The following is an 18,236-nucleotide window of genomic DNA, read 5'->3' as shown; positions in this document are numbered from 1 at the left end:
ATGAGTGTTGTATGTAGAGTTTTATCAAAATTGAGCGTGATGCATGTAAAGATATTCATTTATGCCTTTAAGTAAAGTGGCCCTTAAGATTATTTAAAAATTAATGAAGATATTATATATTATGCTACAAGTGCCATATCCAAAGTTTTACCAAATCTGACAAAGACTCTAAGGTACACATATAAACATTCATTCATTTTCTTATGAAAAGTGGCCATTAAAGTGATCCATAAGGAACCAAAATTAAAATGATTTCGAAAAAGTTGCTGTACTAGTTTTTTTCAAAATCAGTCAAGTTGTTAAGGCCTTGTTATTGGTAGACATGATGAAAGCAAAAGGTGAAGTAAAGTTATCCTTGTACTTAAACGATTAATCACCATGCCATGAAGATATGTGGGGAAATGAAAAGCGTAATAGATGGTTCTAAAAATTTCTGTTTTCAAAATTTACTGAAAATAATTTGTAGGGAATATTATTTTATTACATAAGTACAATATTTTACTTCCTTTAATTGTGTGGAAAAATTGTGTGTGCACAGAAGTTCACAAAGAAAACGTCTAACACAATAAATTACTTTGAAGCTAAGGCAGTTCTGACAGTGCTTACTATTGAAGTCACAGTGTCAAGTGTTTTATGTGTTTTCACTCAAGTAAATTACAAAGGTGTTCTCATATTTCTAACTTGAATTCAAGATGTACCAGGTTCGAATCTTGGCCTGGATACTGACTATCCTGACTGAGGTTTTTTTGTGGTTTTCCTCAGTGCCTTCAAGTGAATTCCAGGATAATACCTTGAAATAGGCAATGACAACTTCCTTCCAGAACCTTTCCAGTTCATTATTCCTTAATCATCATAGAATCTGATGTGATACTATGAGCTACTGAGGTCATTGCTAAATAAACAAATACCAGAACATTAGAATTTCATAAAATATGAACAGCCTAGAAAAATAAATTGTTGCTGAAAGTGGGACCAGGGCCACTTTTGTTTCAATGACAGCTGTTGTTTGTTTATTACAAGAGAAATTTCTGTCTTGTTGTCTAGGTTGAATATGTAGAAGAGCCGCCAAATGAATATGGCCGTTCAGCATTCTCTAGTTTTGAGCCAGGTGCACCGTTCTCTCCTCAAGCATCGTCATCCTTATCAGAGTTTGAGCATCGTGTGAGTCCTCTGGATCCCAATCTGAGTTCTGCTGCCAGGTACTCACCAGTGTATGCCATAACAGGTACAAGTACAGGTGCCTTGGCTGTGATCACAGGCGAGGCTTCATCTGCTGGAGGAACAAGCACTTCATCTAATCCGAGCTCACCATTTCCCACTAGCCAAGTTGTGAGTCCTATTATCAATTCTTCTCCAGCTAATGCACTTCCGTCTTCTCCATCATCTGGAAACCCTTACATAGACACTACACAAGGACATGCCACAACTGTTGCCCACAGTTATGTGAATCCTAGCTCACCTCTTCAGATACTCTCTGACAATCCTACATCAACAGAAGAAGGGCTTCTGAGGCAGGTGGTGACTGGATCAACATACTTTAGAACCACTGCTGCATCTTCAACCTCAGGTAGCATCTTGGGGCCCACACCTCCACATTCTCCACTGCAGGCACCTCTGACACCTACAGAGAGCTATGTTGTGTCATCATCAACCGGCCCCCTGGCGGACACCGTTCCGGCAACATCAAGTGATTACCATGGCAATGGTGAAGTGACGGTTGCAGTGGCAGTGACAACTTCTCCTGGAAGAGTTGACTCCAGCAGTGAACTGATGATCCAACAGGAGGCTGTACAGGTACTGCTTAATCTTATAGTGAGGAACTGGCATCAATTTCTTGGCCTGGTGTTGTTCTTATTTAATGTGTAAGCTAAGACAGTTTTCTTCTCGCTTTCAGTTTAATCCATAAAACTGTTTTTGAGTGGATTTCTTCTTAGGTTCAACTGAGGAAACTTAGTTGCGAGGCCTAGAAGAATAAGCATTGAATATTGTGAACATTTTAGCCAGGAGTTATACCCACAGTACTCAATGTTGTGTGACTTTTCTGCCAGTTTTAGTAGTTTTTATATGTAAGAATAATTTTGATGCTGGGATAGCTCAGTCAGTATAGTGATGGGTTGTGGGCTGGTTGGCCAGGGTTCAATTTCCTTTAGGGGCAAGGGATTTTTACGTACTCCAGACTGGCTACCCACACTCCTGTTCAGTGGGCACTGAGGTCATTTTCCTCAAGGCTAAAGTGGCCGGGTGTGAAGCTGACCACTTCCCTCCATGTAGTGCTGAGTTCAAGAATAGTGGAGCTATACTGCCAGTCCTCAGTACATTTTCATGGTGTGGTGCTTAATCTTTAAGTTCAGAGATAATTTTATAATTTTGATTCCTAAAAAGCACTTGATAGACTGTTGGGTCTACTAGGCTGAATTGCATACATGCTGGATTGTATATTCACTAACAATATAAAAGTTTATGTCTGTTCAAATGTTTGAGGATCTGAAGACAGCACATGTGTGCTGAAACATACTACCAACCTTGTGGAAACAGATGAGAGAATGTGCATTCACCACTGACTTTTTTTTTAAATATGCTGTTATGTAATACTATTGCATTGGTTTCCCATTTAAACAGAATTTTATAGAGATGTTAAGTTATTTTAAGTGAACAGCGACATTTTCAGTGCTGTTAAATCATCTTCAGGCTTTTTTTTTCATTTACTACAATAAGACAACAGACAAATGACACACATAAACACGTTCAAACAAAACACAGCACGCAAACGAAAAGTGAAACATACTGTATAATAAACTAACAGTAATGAATGTGTAATGCCATGTTCTCATTTTCCTTCATTTCGCTTTACTACGCTTACATAATCCTCCCATAACACTTTTCACCTCACCTCACCTCACTTTACTGCATTTTTTTGCTGATTCCAGTTGGTTGGTGGAGCAGCAGATGGTGGTGAGCAGTATCATCGTATGAGTGGCAGGCTGAAAACAGAGGGTGGCAGCGTGCAGCTGCTGATCAGCAGCAGTGACGGATCCAGCATCACTTACAGTTTGGATCCAGGCCAGACAGGCTATGTTGAGCAGTTGGACACTGTGCTTGATACCTTCAAGTCTCAAGGTTATTAGTTGTCTCTTACTCGTACATTTGTCATCAGTCAGCGAAATTGTTTAAAAATCATTTTCTTTACATTTATTAGAGGTTGTTTGAAATATATATTGTCACGTGTATTGGTGACTAGTAGACGGTGTGGATCGGTGAGTCAATTTATGGGATGTTCACTACAGTTAATTATAACACTAAAGATTACTGTAATTATATCACATAAATAAAGTCTTCTATATCTACTTATACTAGTTGTTAGGTAGCAGATCTAAACAATGACTATGCTTTGACAATATTTTCACTATCCATTCCTTGTCAATGGATTTTATACAGGAATTGTAAAAGTCTCCCTTAATTACGCACTCCCAATATCACTGTACTACAACACACATAAAGTCTTCAAATTACCTCTTAAGTCATCACAGGCCAACTTCTGATTCTTCTGCCACTACAAAGTTCCCATGACTTACTCTCCAGTCCAATTCTGCTAACTGCGTTGTATTGCCAAATGTCTTCAGATAACTTCTCAGCACAGACCATGTACAGAAAACAACACATGTCAAATGTTTGCAATCTTGCCAGTCCATTGACATGCTGGCTGCTGACTACAGAAAACACATGTCACATGACAGCTACCCACTGTTTCAGTGATGTATTGCACGCACACAGAAGTGTGTTTACTAAGCTGTTGCCTAGAAATGGGTTGCATAACCCTGTTCTATTGTTTCATGTTGGACCGTGTTTATGGAGCAGTTTCCTGGCGATGTGTTGATAAATCCTTTACGATATAAACCATTCAGTGTCCTGTTTGTAGATTTGTTGTCACGGAATACAAAATCTGGAAAGAATAAGGTCTTTAAGTGCGGGAAATGTCAGAAGCTGTTAAATTTAATTTCTAATGGGTTTGAATATATTGGAAGACACTGAAGCTTTGATAAGTTTTACAGCGTACTGTTATTGTGCAGGACTGGTGATTGAGGAAGGGGAGGAAGGAGATTTGAGAGTAAGTCAGCATTCAGTTACTCAAGATGTTACTGCACTGCCCTTAGATGTTTCGTTAAATGTTACAACTGAGCAGCAGCAGAATCTCATTGAAACTGAACTGTTGGATTCCCAAGTGAATGGAGGCATTGGGACTCAAGTCCGTGAATTAGGTAAGTCATTAGAGCACTTTAATTCCCTTAACTACACACATTACTATTAACAGGGTGGTAAACCATCTAGAAAACGTAGCAGGATGGTCTTTCTAGTGACAGAATTTGTTTCAGGAACTTAGGTGATTATCATAAAAGTAAAAGTAAAGCTATCCCTGTAACAGGCCGTGAAGGCCCATAGGGTTGTGAGATGTTGAGGGTCCAACATTATCTAGACAGTCGGCTCAAAGATGGCAGTAAAGTTGTCAGCCTTACGTGCCAGCTATGCTTTACTCCCCAGGAAAATTATTTAATTAATTCCTGGTACTCATTTCTGTTAGAGGCTGAGTCGACCCCAGGGCCGTAGTGCGGCTTTAAGGATTAGGTCAATTGAAAAAATCCAGTGACCTCATCAGAACTTGAACCCGCGACTTTCCGGCTTGTAGCATGGCGCCTCAACCACTACGCTAATGTGATTATCATAAGATATCTTATTAGTTATTAAATATGACAGTGCTTCTGACATGGTTCCTTGCAGAATTACAGCACATTTTATGAATCAGCCATAATGTAATGCCATATTTATTTGAATCCCATATTCCTCTAAATAAGATTCATGCCAATTTAGAAGAAGGAAAGGAAAGAGAGAGAAAAATGATTAACATTCTGTTTTCATATATTATTCTGGTTTGTACAAGTCAACAAGACAGCAATATTAGTTTCCATGATAGGCCATTTTAATATATGCTAATGTAAATAATATGTCCAAGTTTTTAATCACAGAAGTCTGGAAAGAATATATGTGAAATATGTTATTTAAATGTGGTATTTTGGTCTGTCTACCATTATACTTTTATTGTATATACAGTAAACTGTCACTAATCTGAATTAATTGGGTGGGAGAGGTCATCCAGATTAATGAAACAAAAGATAACCCTAGAAGACAAAAACAACTTAGAAAATAAATACATGAAAAATTTAATATTATAGATAGTGCTGATGAAAATAAATTTAAAAAAATCAGTGCAGCAATTTCTTCCTCTGTCAGAAGCTGATATCCAGGTCTCCTTGATCCAGCTCAAGCCAGTCTTGGATATTTTCTTGTGTCGTTTCAGTCTCTCCAGCTGCCCTCAACACCATCTGAAAGTTCTCTTGCTCCTAAACCCCATATGTCTTTTAAAGTATGTACTCGACTGTGAACAGAATTTTTCATTTTTCATATTATGATTCTGATTATCTGACATCCAGATTAATTGTAGCTGGGTTAGCAAAGGGCTTGCTGTATATTTCTTTATAAAAATCTTTTTTCCTAGAACATCCCTTGTTGGGTGAAGATGTGGACATGAACCTTGGGGTCTCAGCATCTGGACTGAAGACTGCTGGCCCAGAAAACTATGCCAATATATTGCTGAACGGACATGATGAGACAATAGCAAAGAACAGTAGCAATACATTGCCTAGAAGATCAAAACGTCACCAGATTCAAGTGCACAATTCACAACAGCAAACAAATGCAGATTGCAAGGATGATACAAAGAGTTTCTGTAAGTAACACCAATGAAAATTTTTCTTGTATTCTAAATTATGTTTTGGAAGAAAATAAAAATTAGGATGCTGCATGAAACAGTAAGTAATATGTGGTTTATATTAAATTGAAGCATACAATAGTGATGATTATTATTTAGTTCAGATTTCTTATTTTGTTATGAAAGCTTTTTTGTATCATCATATCACTGTATATCTGTGCCAGCCTCCTCCTAATCACTTTTGAATCAATCATCAGATTTTATTCATGTTGCAAGAAAGTATCCCATTTTTGTTCTTGTTAATCTCCTATGTCAAACAACATGGTGACTACAACTGCTAAGTAGGGCGTGACACTAGTGCCATTATAGAGTATGGAAATAGGATCTTGAAATGTTTTGTGATAATAGATCTTCGAAACAATGCAACTTTTGTTGAAGGATGTTTTTGCGGAATGTAAAGGAAAGACACTGTGGCCATAGTTGATTTTCAGTGTGATAACTCTGGAATCATTTGAGCCAAGCAATGCAATTTTGTATGTAGATAGATCAAGAAAGTACCTTTGAATCCTTTATAAAACATTTACATTATATGTAAGCAATTACAAACACGACAATGGTGTGAAAAAATCTGTGTTTTGTTGGGCACATTTATCAGTGCGAGTGAAGGGCCTAAAGTTATGTATGTATAATACATTTGTCATAATAATAATATAACATAATAATATTTGTCAGAGTTAAAAGTTACAAAATATTGTGACATGTTGCGCAATGGAGAACCCCTCCCTACCCAGCAGCAACGTGGCAACTCAGGCCACAGTGATGCGGCAGATGAGTCAGCGCTCCCCTCCCCCCTCCGCACGGTAACGTAATGTGCAACGCACGGTGACGTAAGATGGCGCAAGGTAACAGCGTTGCTAGGCTATACGCAAACACAGTGACGCGGCACGCAACAGGCACCACTGCGGCTATATAAGGGAACTGCACAGCAGCTACGAGTCAGTTGTAACGTAACAGTTGCTGAGTCGAGTTGACATATAGCAGCCGAATTCAGTAGTAGTCGAGCGAGTGTGTTATCAACAGTTCTCCAGTCAGCCGACTACAGTTGGAGTATAGCAGCCGTCGCGGAAAGAAGAACCGGACGTGTGTGTAATTGTGTAATTGGGAGTGTGTGATACCGCGATACATAGCTCCCCTACTGTAAACGTGTAGACTACTGAAGAGAGAGTGAACTGATTTGCGCATAGGGTTATAAAGTGTGAAACCCCGCAACAGTGGTAACAGATTATTGCGATTAGGGTTATAAAGTGTGAAACCCCGCAACTGTGTTATAATTAATTGTAGCCGTTATTTGTAGATTGTTAAATAAACCAATTAACGATCTCTACGGCGTATTCAGTAACGAAACACGTTACAATATAAAACTTATTTTTTGTGGGCTATTCTATGTCAATGTCGGTATTTAGACTATAGCTTTGAATGGTAAGATGGGTGATGAATATGAATTGGAAAGGATTTGCGTGGAGGGATTGAGGAAAACCATGTCAGGATAGCTGGTGTCCTAGCTGAGATTTGAAACAAGCACCTCTCAAATACAAGTCTAAAACATTACTGCTATGCCAACCTGTTTAGTAGAAATCTGTTAAAAGGGTATTTAATCTACCTATGGAAAGAATTATCCAACTCTAAGGGTTTATAACAATCCACAGCATGTGGCCAGTGAGCCCTCTCTCTGCTGTCATTTTCATTATAATTTTCTCACATTCACTGGATTTCATGTATATTTTAAGGTTTTTTTTTTTTAGTGCTAGTGGGGTAAATTAAGTCCTTTGTACTGCATCCACTTCTGGCCTATTATACCAGCCCCACATGATAGGTGAGGGTGATTGTGGAGCAATTGGTGGAATGAAGATTGGCAGGGGAAACCGAAGTACTCGGAGAAATCCTGCCCCAGCACCACTTTGTCCACCACAAAGCCCACTTGACCAGACTCGGGATTGAACCCAGATTGCCACGGTGGGAAGCCAGCAACTAACCGCATGAGCTGTGGCATGGCCCATATCTTAAGGTTACTGTGAATCCTAAATGTAACATTAGAATAGTTTCTGTATATGTAGTTGGAGTGCTGAAGAATTCTCTCTCTTTCACATAACATCCATTTGTTTAGGTCTTAAACAGGCAGAATTAAATTCTTTATTGAAGTTCTATAAGGGGGGGGACTTCATGGATTTATGGCTGAATTAGTGGTACAGTTGCAGTCTTTCCTTTTCCATCTGACAAAAACAGTTGCTTTGTGTGATCCAGAGCAGGTGAAAATTAAATTGTTTTCTTGAACCTCTGTCAAAATGGAGAAAATTTTTCCATGAATTTGTGAAAAAATAGTTATATTTCAGAATCCCTCAGCCTCTCAAGTAAAGTGTATCACCATGTGCACTATTACAAATACCAAGTCCATTTAAGTGAAACATAATATTTTCTGTCTTTATTGTCAACTAGAGTAAGAATTCCTTTGTTATCTGGCACAGTTTTTTACTTTCCTCCAAGTCTTTTGATTGCTCCACTGTTTGTGTTTGATGCTGTGATCTTTTAATATGATTTTGATGTTGTTATTGTTGTACGTTTCATGGTATTTATTAAAGAAACTTAGATGAGGAGCTCATGTGAATATGTTCAGTGCCTCGATTAAAGTCCAGATTTAATAGACAGGGTGTCCCAGGAGAAAAGGTCACTATTCTGGGAGAACATAATATCAGTCATTCTAAGCAAAAATGTATATATGTACATGTGTCCTATTCCAAACGGTTTTCGAGATAGAGCTGTTTCACTGTACAGTTCCAAAACTGTTGATAAGAAAGATATATAACATACTGTTTCTAATACTGGTATTCATTGTTCAAGTGACAAAGGTGGTACAGCTCACCTAGTATAATACATTTCTGAAAATTCCACCATCATCATCAATGCGCTCTGCAACTTGTGTGCGGATGTAGCATGTTACTTGTCTGTACAGTGAAGTAGCTCTATCTCGGAAACCATTCGGAATAGGACACGTACATATACACTTTTCTGCTTAGAATGGCTGATACTATGACCTCCCAGAATATTGACCTTTCCTCCTGGGACACTCTGTATAAGTATATAATTTTTGAGCAAAACCTTTGATTAGTAGTTACTATAGGATTTGATATCTGAGGTTCTCATGGCAAGTATAAAAGTTGTGGTCTTCTGGGTTGTAGTGCCTTACTGTCTGATAAACTGGTACTGATGTTCTGGAGGGACCTGCCGCCTCCACGTTTTGGGTGGAAGATTCTTATCCCCGAAGACCACAGCCTTTAGATAAAAACCTGTTTATTATGTGTATGGAGCTCAAAGGAAATAAAAATGATGTTAGTGCAGTTTTGTGAGCCAGCTGCAGGCAGTTTAAGGCTTTCCTTGATTAAATTGAGAATAAATATGGTAATGTACATTAATCTGAAATTTACTTAGTAGACTTAAGAGAATGAGACTTATGATAGGTGCCTAATTAATTCTGCAATGTGAGTGGATTCATTCTTATGTATACCAGTTATGTACCACTGCGATTCAAAATTCAAATGGCCTCTACTAGGTTGGGTCCATATGGCCTTGCATGAATGAAACAGTAATTGAAGCTTCCTCAGTGCACAGAAATTAAACAAAATACGGTATTTTGCCCAAGGATGTGAGTAGATCTGTGATTATGGCTTGAAATGTCAGTTTGATGCATGAGTTGTAGGCTTTATTTTTTTGCTTATGCTTTAATATGTACACTTTTCTTATTCCAGTGTTTCCCAGTGTTTGACGTGTAGTGTTGTAAAATTATAGGATGGCAATCAATGACTTTTTTTTTATTTTGTTCTATTTATATTTCTGATAGTTGTAGAACTTGTGCTAAAATGTGTTTCTTTTCTCTGTTTCTTAAAGCTGAGGACATTTGGATCACTGGTGATATAATAAAACGTAAGGACAAAATTAAGAGTGTGTGCTTAATTCATTGTGTTCACACTGAGTGAATATTGGCCTAACTTTATCACTGTAACAGGATATTTTTCAAGCGTACATTACAAGTGCAGCTAATAACCGGAGCTCTTGATTTAACACAGTGCCATGTTGGCTTATTTACATGTTTTATTTCTTTATTTTGTTTTATTATATCTTATTATATGATCTTTTATTTGATTAGTTTTCAGTCATGTTTTAACAGTTTGAAGACTGTCTGGGCTTGAAGTCTGTTTTGTTTGTGTAGTTGTGAGATCATGTGACCGTGTGTAAACATAAAGTAGAAAATCTGACAGAAACTCCTTGTAGTCATTGTTGTAATACTATGATACTATGCCAGCTTCAACCTTTCAAGTCTGTATGTTGAGACATTTATTTTTTGTGGGATGTTCAGCAAGTAATGTACTACAACTTCTCAAACATAATTCATACTAACAACTAACAGCAGTTTTATATAAAATATGAACAGACATAATGGCTACATCGTTTAGTTTCTTAGTTGGTTACTTAACGATGCCATCAGTATCCATTTTTATACATACTTTCCCTACCCTGCCAATGCCAGTACTTTCCTTCCTTGTGAAGACATTTCTTCACTGCATGATCACCCTGTCATAGTCCTCAACCCTTGTATTGTGCATCATGTTTTTCAAGGCTCCAAACAGAAGTTTGAAAGAGCAAGATCAGGGCTGTACACCAGATGAGCTAGCAGATCCCTCTCAATTTCTATAAATACTCTCTTGGCCTTAAAATATATGTGAAAATGTGCACTGTTATGGTGAAGCAGAACTTCTGCTTAATTTCTGTTAGATTAAACTCACCAAAAGGTTTTTTTCATTGTATTATTCTAAACATCTGAATTTATTATCTGTCCTCTTATTAGTACTGAGGTCATGACCCTACTGAGGGAATAACCATATATTTCTTCTAAGTTGACACCACTTGATTGGCTGTCTTTTGTATCTGACTCAAGGTGATGAATCCAGGTCTCATCACCTGTGAAAATTTGGGACATTGAAGGCTTTCCTGTTGTCTTATAAAATGTGATTGTTTCACTTTCCTTGAATTCAGTTTTGTGTTCTTGCATTAATTGTACAGGATCCCGTATCTCACACAAAAATGTGAGGTACTGATAAGTACAAATAAGTTCACACCGTCGTTTGGCATAGCGAGTTTATTCCTTCACTCGTCTTACACACTTTACAATCATTCCCGTCTGCAGTGTCACAATCACTGCTTACAATAACTCGGCGACGCTGGACTATCTCTTCTGGCGGTTATCCCAAGACTGACTTCCAAGATGGCTCGATCACGACTGGCTTCTTAGCTGGCTCTTCCGAGACTTTCTTCTCTGAAGGCTTGATCACGACTGGCTTCTTAGCTTGCTCGATGAAGACTGAAGACTTCTCGTCGAAACTGGGCTTTTATAACCTTGGCCGCTGTTAGGCAACGAACCCTTTGTTATAACCATGGAGACTCCTGTTAGAACTACAATGGAGCAATTGTTGTCTCCTCTGTAACGGTCTATTCTAGCGTTTCCATAGCAGTGACTCTTCTGGAATGCAAACACGTTACAATATTAATAGTCCCCTTACTGATGCACGTTCCAGGTCACTGATAGTGATGTGTTGATCGTTACAGATGATTTCTCCGACATTTGTGTCAGGGTGACCAGTGTGTATTGAATCTCTGGGCTCAGCATGTCCTTTCTCAACATTCTCACTTTCTTTGCCCAGCGACTAACAATGCCTTTGTCCTCAATATTGTTTCATTAGACAATTTTTAGCCGTTTGAGGGTGTTCCCTGATGATTTTTTTCCATGCCACGATGAATTAAATTGTGGCTTCCTAACTCTCATGTACATCTCTGGCTGATGTCATTATTATGACTGCTCATCATGCACTGCTTGTTGGAATGTTTGCAAACTCTGCAACTAGATACGGCAAAGCTGAAGTTCACAGTATCAAAATATTCTTTTGTTTTTGTAACATATGTATTAGTAAAAGAATTGAGGCACATTACTTTCTCGGTAACCCACATATGTTACTTTCCTTCCCATGTAGTAAGAAAGCATAATTAGTGCTCTAGGTTCTAAATTTGACATGATAAAGTTTGTAATAAAAATGCGCATGGTAGTTTTCATGAGTTCTAATGACATACCATTCAATGGTTGGAGTAGTAATTTTGTATTGTGGATTAGTAACATTATTTAACATTTCCTAAGTATATTGGGTCCTTGAAAATATGACAGAGTTCATATATTTAACAGTTTCAGTAATAAATCAATATTTCACTCTCAAAGAAATTAAGAGTAGATTAAATTTGAGGAATGCTGTTACTACTCAGTTATAACAAATTAGCCTTCTCATCTCTTAACTAAAGACATTTATATGTGCAAAGCTATAATTTTACCTGTTATTTTGTATGTGTCAAAAATGTAGTCTCATCCTAAGGGACTGAGGGTGTGAGAGATTGGGGTGCTTAGTAGATTATATTTAATAGAGAGAAAGTAACACAAGGCTGGAGAAAACAGTATAGCAATGGGCTTCATAATTTATACTTTGTGCCTAATATTATTAGAGTTTTCAAATTATGGAGGATGAGATTGGAATGGGATGTAGCATGCATGATAACTGATAAATGCATACAAAATTTTAGTCTGAAAACCTGAAGACTACTTGAGGTGCCTAGACATAAGTGTGAGGATAATATTAAATGAGTCTTACAGATTTTTATTGTTTGCATCCTGGTTTGTATCATTGAGGGTACTAACATGGCTACCAACATAACAGTGTATGAGTAAATAAAACTAATATTAATGTGTTAATGTTTTTTTTTACACATACTACTACATGTAATGGTAATTACATTGTTTTTGTTGATGTTAGCTATGTCCTTGGAGATATGCTGTTAACAGCTCAGCTCTAAATAGTTTTACATATTGCAGGTGAAATTCTTGATGACTGGATATGTATGAAGTGTGTAATATACTAGTTCAAAGACCTTTTTCTTAAAGAAATAGGGACAAAGGGTGCCAATTTGATTGGTCTGACTTGGGATAGAGTTCAGTGGAATTCTTGTGAACGTTTATAAAACTTTCATTTCTATGAATGGTAGAAAATTTCCATTTAGCAGAGTGACTGTTGGCTTGTCCTCAAGGACTACCCTTATTTTCTTATACTTGTTTATATTTTTCAAAATATTTTGTCAACATGAGTAGATATATTCACTGACTTTGGTTTATTTTACTTGTATCAACTGGGAAGGGGATGAAAAATACAAATGGCCTCTCTTGTAATGTTAGGGTGTTGTTCAGTTTGGTGTTACATAATGTTTTCTGGCTGTTAAAGGGTGTGAAGAATGCTGCAGTTCTTATGAGCATGGCTGCCCTCAGCATCGAGTACAGTCCATCTGTGACAAACCTGTCCCTTCAAGAGCATGGGCCACTTTACCAGCCTCCTACTTGGCAATTAACCGAGTTGGAACTTCATCTGATGGATCACCAGGCGAGTGAATGCAGTAAAATACTGATACAACATACATAACAAACATTTTTCATGAAGTATCATCACAGGAAGTACCTGTTTTTCACCCAGGATATAATTGCATTCCTTGTCAGTGTCACTGTATATAGTAGCTAAAAATTTAAAGGAGTAACACAAAAATTATGAAATTAAAATTTACCTCTGTATGAGTAATTAAGAGGAGGTGGTGAATGCTGGTTCAGTTCACAGACAAAAGCTCTCTCACAGCACTCGCATGCTGCTTTGGCAGCCATGGCTACAATACGAATTGGCAAATGTGTAGAGTAAATTTTATAGTTGATAGTTGATTAGTTATATTGTTGTATAACATCCTTTTTAATCTGGTCTTTTGTATATTTAAACAGGTTTAATGGTGTACAGAACTATTAGGCTTATTTTGGACTCTATCCATCATCTGGTATATAGACGATGGCTAGAGTCCAAAATAAACCTAATAGTTCTGTACAGCATACACCATTGTCAGAATCCTTTCAAGTCTATTAGGTTTAAAGGTCCACATATTATACTGTTGCATTAGAAATTCAGTGTGACACTGTGATCAGAGGTTACAACTGACTCATGGCTCTAATATATTATACAGTGCATGGGGTATTTGCTCGGAAAACAATTCCAAAGCGGACCCAGTTTGGGCCCATTGAGGGTGTACTGGTGAAGGCGGATGACCCACACATGATTGTGGCTGAGGGAGAAGAACCGCAGCTAGAGTTGCTGGTTGAATCAGAAACTGGAGCCATGCTGAAGCTTGACACAGGATGTGAAAGTAAGCAGTGTTGTGGTACAAGAGCTGTAACTGGTGCGTTATATTTTTATATCACTATAATGAAATTTGTTGTCTAAAATGAATTTATGTTGAAAATATGAAAGTTCAGAACTCTCTTAATCTCTGAAGTGTGTGTAACAGGATTGCATGTCCTTCAGAAATGCTATAATGAAATTAAAGTAAAGGTCAGCTCAAATAACTTATTGATTTGCCTCTGAAATTGAGATAGAAGGCTTGTTGAATGGATGGAAAACTTTTTCCAGCTCCCCTGCCAGCATTAGAAGAACGTTATACATTTTAAATAGAACTTGCTTCCCTTCTTTTCTCCCAATAAGAATTCTTATTAATCTCTTTATGAAGGTCATTGCATTAGCAGTTTGTGCAGTGATTCTCCTCAGAAAAACAAATAAAATATCTGCATGAACAACTTGTAGCTTGTAGTCAGTTTTGCTTTGCTTCCATCTCATTGTTTGGATGATATTAATTTATCAGACACCTGGAATTAAATACAGGTATAATTCACTTAGTGGGGGGTGGAGTCCAGCTGGGTCCACTCGGCACAGTGGCCACTGATTGGCCTCTTGTACCTGCCCTGGGTGATTATGATGATGGAGAATTTGGTGGAATGAAGATTGACAGGGGAAACCGAAGTGCTCGGAGAAAACCCGCCCCAGCACCACTTTGTCCACCACAAATCCCACTTGACCAGACCCGGGATTGAACCAAGACAGCCGCGGTGGGAAGCTAGCGACTTACCGCTTCAGCCATGGGGCAGCCAAAATACAGGTATAAAAATAGACGTAAAGGATTGTTTATTTCAAAAGGTATACCGGTACAGAGATGAGATCTTAATTTTGGAGCGAGAAACTACTGATTTTCCTTGACCACATATTTTGCAAGGGCTGACATTTCTTTGAACAGTGTTGTTGTTGTGACAGATTCATCAAATTGGATGCGGTTTGTACGAGCAGCAGAAAACTTCAAAGATCAGAACCTGATACTTAGTCAGCAGGGTCATTGTTTGTATTTCACGTCCACACGAGTAATCCACCCTCGTCAAGAACTCCAAGTGTGGTATAGCTTTCCATATGCCAATAAACGAGGATTACCCCTGCTTCAACCTGATGTAGAAAAAAGAGGTAAGGCACTCCAGTTTACACTTTTAAGCACGGTTTTATAGCCTGCATACATTGCAAACCGACATTACCAACATTCATCGTAGGTATGATTCTTGAGGTGTTCATAGTAATGAGAGTTTAAAATATAGACTTCTGCATTGTGACACACCATGTCATCTTGTAAACAGTTACCAACATTTCATAACAACCAGGTACTTCCATCTTCGTTCATTTCTTTTATGCTGAAAGTGAACACAGCCTGTTCCTGCAGAACAGTGAGAACCACCTGCAAGATGAGTGGTGTGCCACAAACCTGTAAGACTGCGTTTTAAAGTTATCTAAATGGCAGTCTCCTGTTTGGAGGCTGGTTAGAATAGACTTTGCTCTCTAAAAAAAAAAGTTGTTGTGAAATCCAAAGAAATTAAAACTTTATGGTGTAATTCAAGACAAATTTAGCAGAACCTTCTAAGGAAGGTTATGGCTAAAGAATAGCTGTTTTGCCAACAATGATGATGATGAAATGTCAGTAGTTAAATTTACCCATATTACTGCAACAAAAACTCCTTTCTTGGTAAAACAGTGAAGTAAACGGAGGAGACAGAACTGAGCAAAGCAGTATTGCGTAGAATAGAATAAGGAGAATTACATGAGGTGAGGTTTGAGGTTCTCATGGTGGTGAATGTGACGATGATGATGGTTTCTTTTGGGATGTGATGCCATGTGCTGTGGTAGGAAGGGAGTAAACTGCATAGAGTCACATTGCAGAAGACTCTGATCTTCAGAATAAGACTCGCTACTTGAGAATTTTTATGTAAGGAGCAGATCATAGAAAGATGGGTTGTTGCCTGTCTAAGTTTTGATTGTATGAAGCTTTAACTAATGGTCCAAACTGTGTCATCTGGATGAAAAATAATCAGTTAAGGTGAAGATTGCAAAAGAATCCTTGATATGCTATTCATTTGGCAAGAATAAGAAACGAAATAAACTATACAGTGGCTGGATTTGAGATTCTCACAGTGATGACTGCAAAGAGTACATTCTCCTGGATTGTAATGATGTGTAGATGGGAGGAAACCTGACATTTCAGAGGCACATCTCACATCTGACTTCAGGGTTTGAGAGTAGGCCAAGCAAGATACCAGCAGAAGCAAGTGGCAAGCTCACCTCAGCTGAACTTTCTGTCTACATCTCTTTTATTACTTGGTTTTGCTCTTCATCCCTGAAGACAGAGTAACTATGTTTATTTGAAGCATTGGTTAACTCCTGATAGCCACCATCATTCTGGTTGAAGTTCACATAACTGGTGTTGAAAAATTTGTTTTATTTTTAAAAACGTCACTTTATAATGTATCCGCATTTTGATATAATGTGAACAGTGAATGCCATTTGTGTTCTAGCTGTTGAAGAGGTGGAACATATGTGGCCGTGCTTTGAATGTAATGGAAAGTTTGCCAGTTCAGAAGAGCTGCAGAAACATTTAAATATCCATGATAATGAACGGGTGAGTTTGACACAATTTGTGTAAGTTTAAATGTTGAAAAACCCTCATAGATTTTATGTAAGCTACTGTACTTAAAATGTGGATTTACTTATATTGTTTTAATTTACAAATTCCTTCATTTAGGATGAAGATGGTGATTCACTGAAATCGAAATCTAAGAAATCTGGACGAACTTCACGGCGTAAGGGCCTGTCACATTTTGCATCCAAGAAATTTAAGTCAGACAGTGATAACCATAATGAGGTAATTACATTCTTCTGTGGTAGTTAATAATAATTTGTAAATTTTAAGCTTAATTAATGTTGGTGATTCTGATGTGTGATTTATTCTTAAATGATTAGTATCTGTAGTTATAATAATACACTTTGAGGTTAAGTTGTGCACCTCATCTTTTTTTAACAAGAAGTTGAGCTAATTTCTTCCTTCAGATAGATTATAGTGTAGTGTCAGTATTTATTTCTGATGTAGTGAATCATATCCTTGTTAATGGTTCTCACTAAGAAATCCCAAAAGTTCTTCAAGGTTACAAATTCATTCTCTCTCAAATATGTCATCAGATGGAAATCAGATTATTGTATCATGAGTCTCTTTGGTGTACACGTACATTACTTGCGTAGACGGTGTTTTTCATTTCCACTGTGTGTTTATGTCCAGTTTTTAGAGCAGATTTTCGTGTTTAGTCAATTCAAGAGAGAATGGATTGAGAAGGTACACATTAGGAGATGTTTAAAGCCTGGCTTTTATGCCTTGGTACTTTTGTACTCTACATATTACTTATAATTTTTTTAAGGGACCACAACGATTTTATGACATGTAAAAGTTTCTGAAACATGGTGGCTTTTCTGATTTACAGTTGTACCCTTACCAGTGTCATATTTGTCATCGAGCATTTCCACGCAATTATAGTTTGAAACGACACCAGCTTCTGCACGCTGGGGACAAGAAGTATGTGTGTGAAATCTGTGGATACGAGTTCTCCCATGTGCACAACAGAGACAGGTCAGTAAGCTGTCAGTGGCAAGAGTTGTATGATTGCAGTGTGCATTTTTTTATGCTACCAGATATTTATCAGTAAAAATAAAACAAATATTACATCTTGACTCATATTCAATTGATTGTTAATCTGTTTTATATTCTTAAAGCTTTGAATTAGAAGTAGACCCGTAATCATCATCATCACTGGCACGACAGCCCTTTGTGAGCCCTGGCCTTCCTCAGGATTGCTTGCCATTCTTCTCTATTCGATGCTACATTCCTCCGGTTCTTTACAAGGTGTGGCAATAAAGAACCCGGATTACTTTTATGACTCATTTCCGGCCACGTCATTGACGAAGAGGAGGGTAGGGCATTGACCCTTGGACTTCCCTCTACCGTCACACAAAGTTTCATTCACGTGCATCGGTTAGTCTGGCCGCGACCATTGTTAGAAGCGGATCGTGTTTCTGAGCTCCGTCGGAATAATGCTGAGTGCTAATGCAGAACAACGTGCTAACATCAAATTCCTCACAAAACTTGGAAAATCTGCCACTGAAACTTA

The 18,236-nt window shown here is 37.8% G+C and overlaps 1 protein-coding gene across 6 annotated transcripts in view; it reads left to right on the top strand.

The window, feature by feature from the left end:
* LOC111872164 (PR domain zinc finger protein 10) overlaps positions 1–18,236 on the top strand; it is a 56,220-nt gene that overhangs the window by 5,766 nt on the left and 32,218 nt on the right. For 4 of the 6 annotated variants that reach the window (XM_023865759.2, XM_023865758.2, XM_023865757.2 and 1 more), the window contains 11 exons: positions 1,045–1,794; positions 2,928–3,117; positions 4,068–4,256; positions 5,549–5,779; positions 9,701–9,736; positions 13,126–13,281; positions 13,901–14,080; positions 15,019–15,219; positions 16,596–16,699; positions 16,823–16,942; positions 17,553–17,698. In XM_023865759.2, the coding sequence (XP_023721527.1) occupies positions 1,045–1,794; positions 2,928–3,117; positions 4,068–4,256; positions 5,549–5,779; positions 9,701–9,736; positions 13,126–13,281; positions 13,901–14,080; positions 15,019–15,219; positions 16,596–16,699; positions 16,823–16,942; positions 17,553–17,698 (2,303 nt within the window). The remainder of the gene's footprint in view (positions 1–1,044; positions 1,795–2,927; positions 3,118–4,067; positions 4,257–5,548; positions 5,780–9,700; positions 9,737–13,125; positions 13,282–13,900; positions 14,081–15,018; positions 15,220–16,595; positions 16,700–16,822; positions 16,943–17,552; positions 17,699–18,236) is intronic. The other 2 variants (XM_023865761.2, XM_023865760.2) reach the window with 2 other exon arrangements.

The sequence above is a fragment of the Cryptotermes secundus genome, unplaced genomic scaffold, assembly GCF_002891405.2.
Source record: "Cryptotermes secundus unplaced genomic scaffold, Csec_1.0 scaffold581, whole genome shotgun sequence".
Classification (NCBI taxonomy): Eukaryota; Metazoa; Arthropoda; class Insecta; order Blattodea; family Kalotermitidae; genus Cryptotermes; species Cryptotermes secundus.
The sequence above is the reverse complement of the archived record's forward strand: the minus strand, read 5'-3'. Positions and strand labels throughout refer to the sequence as shown.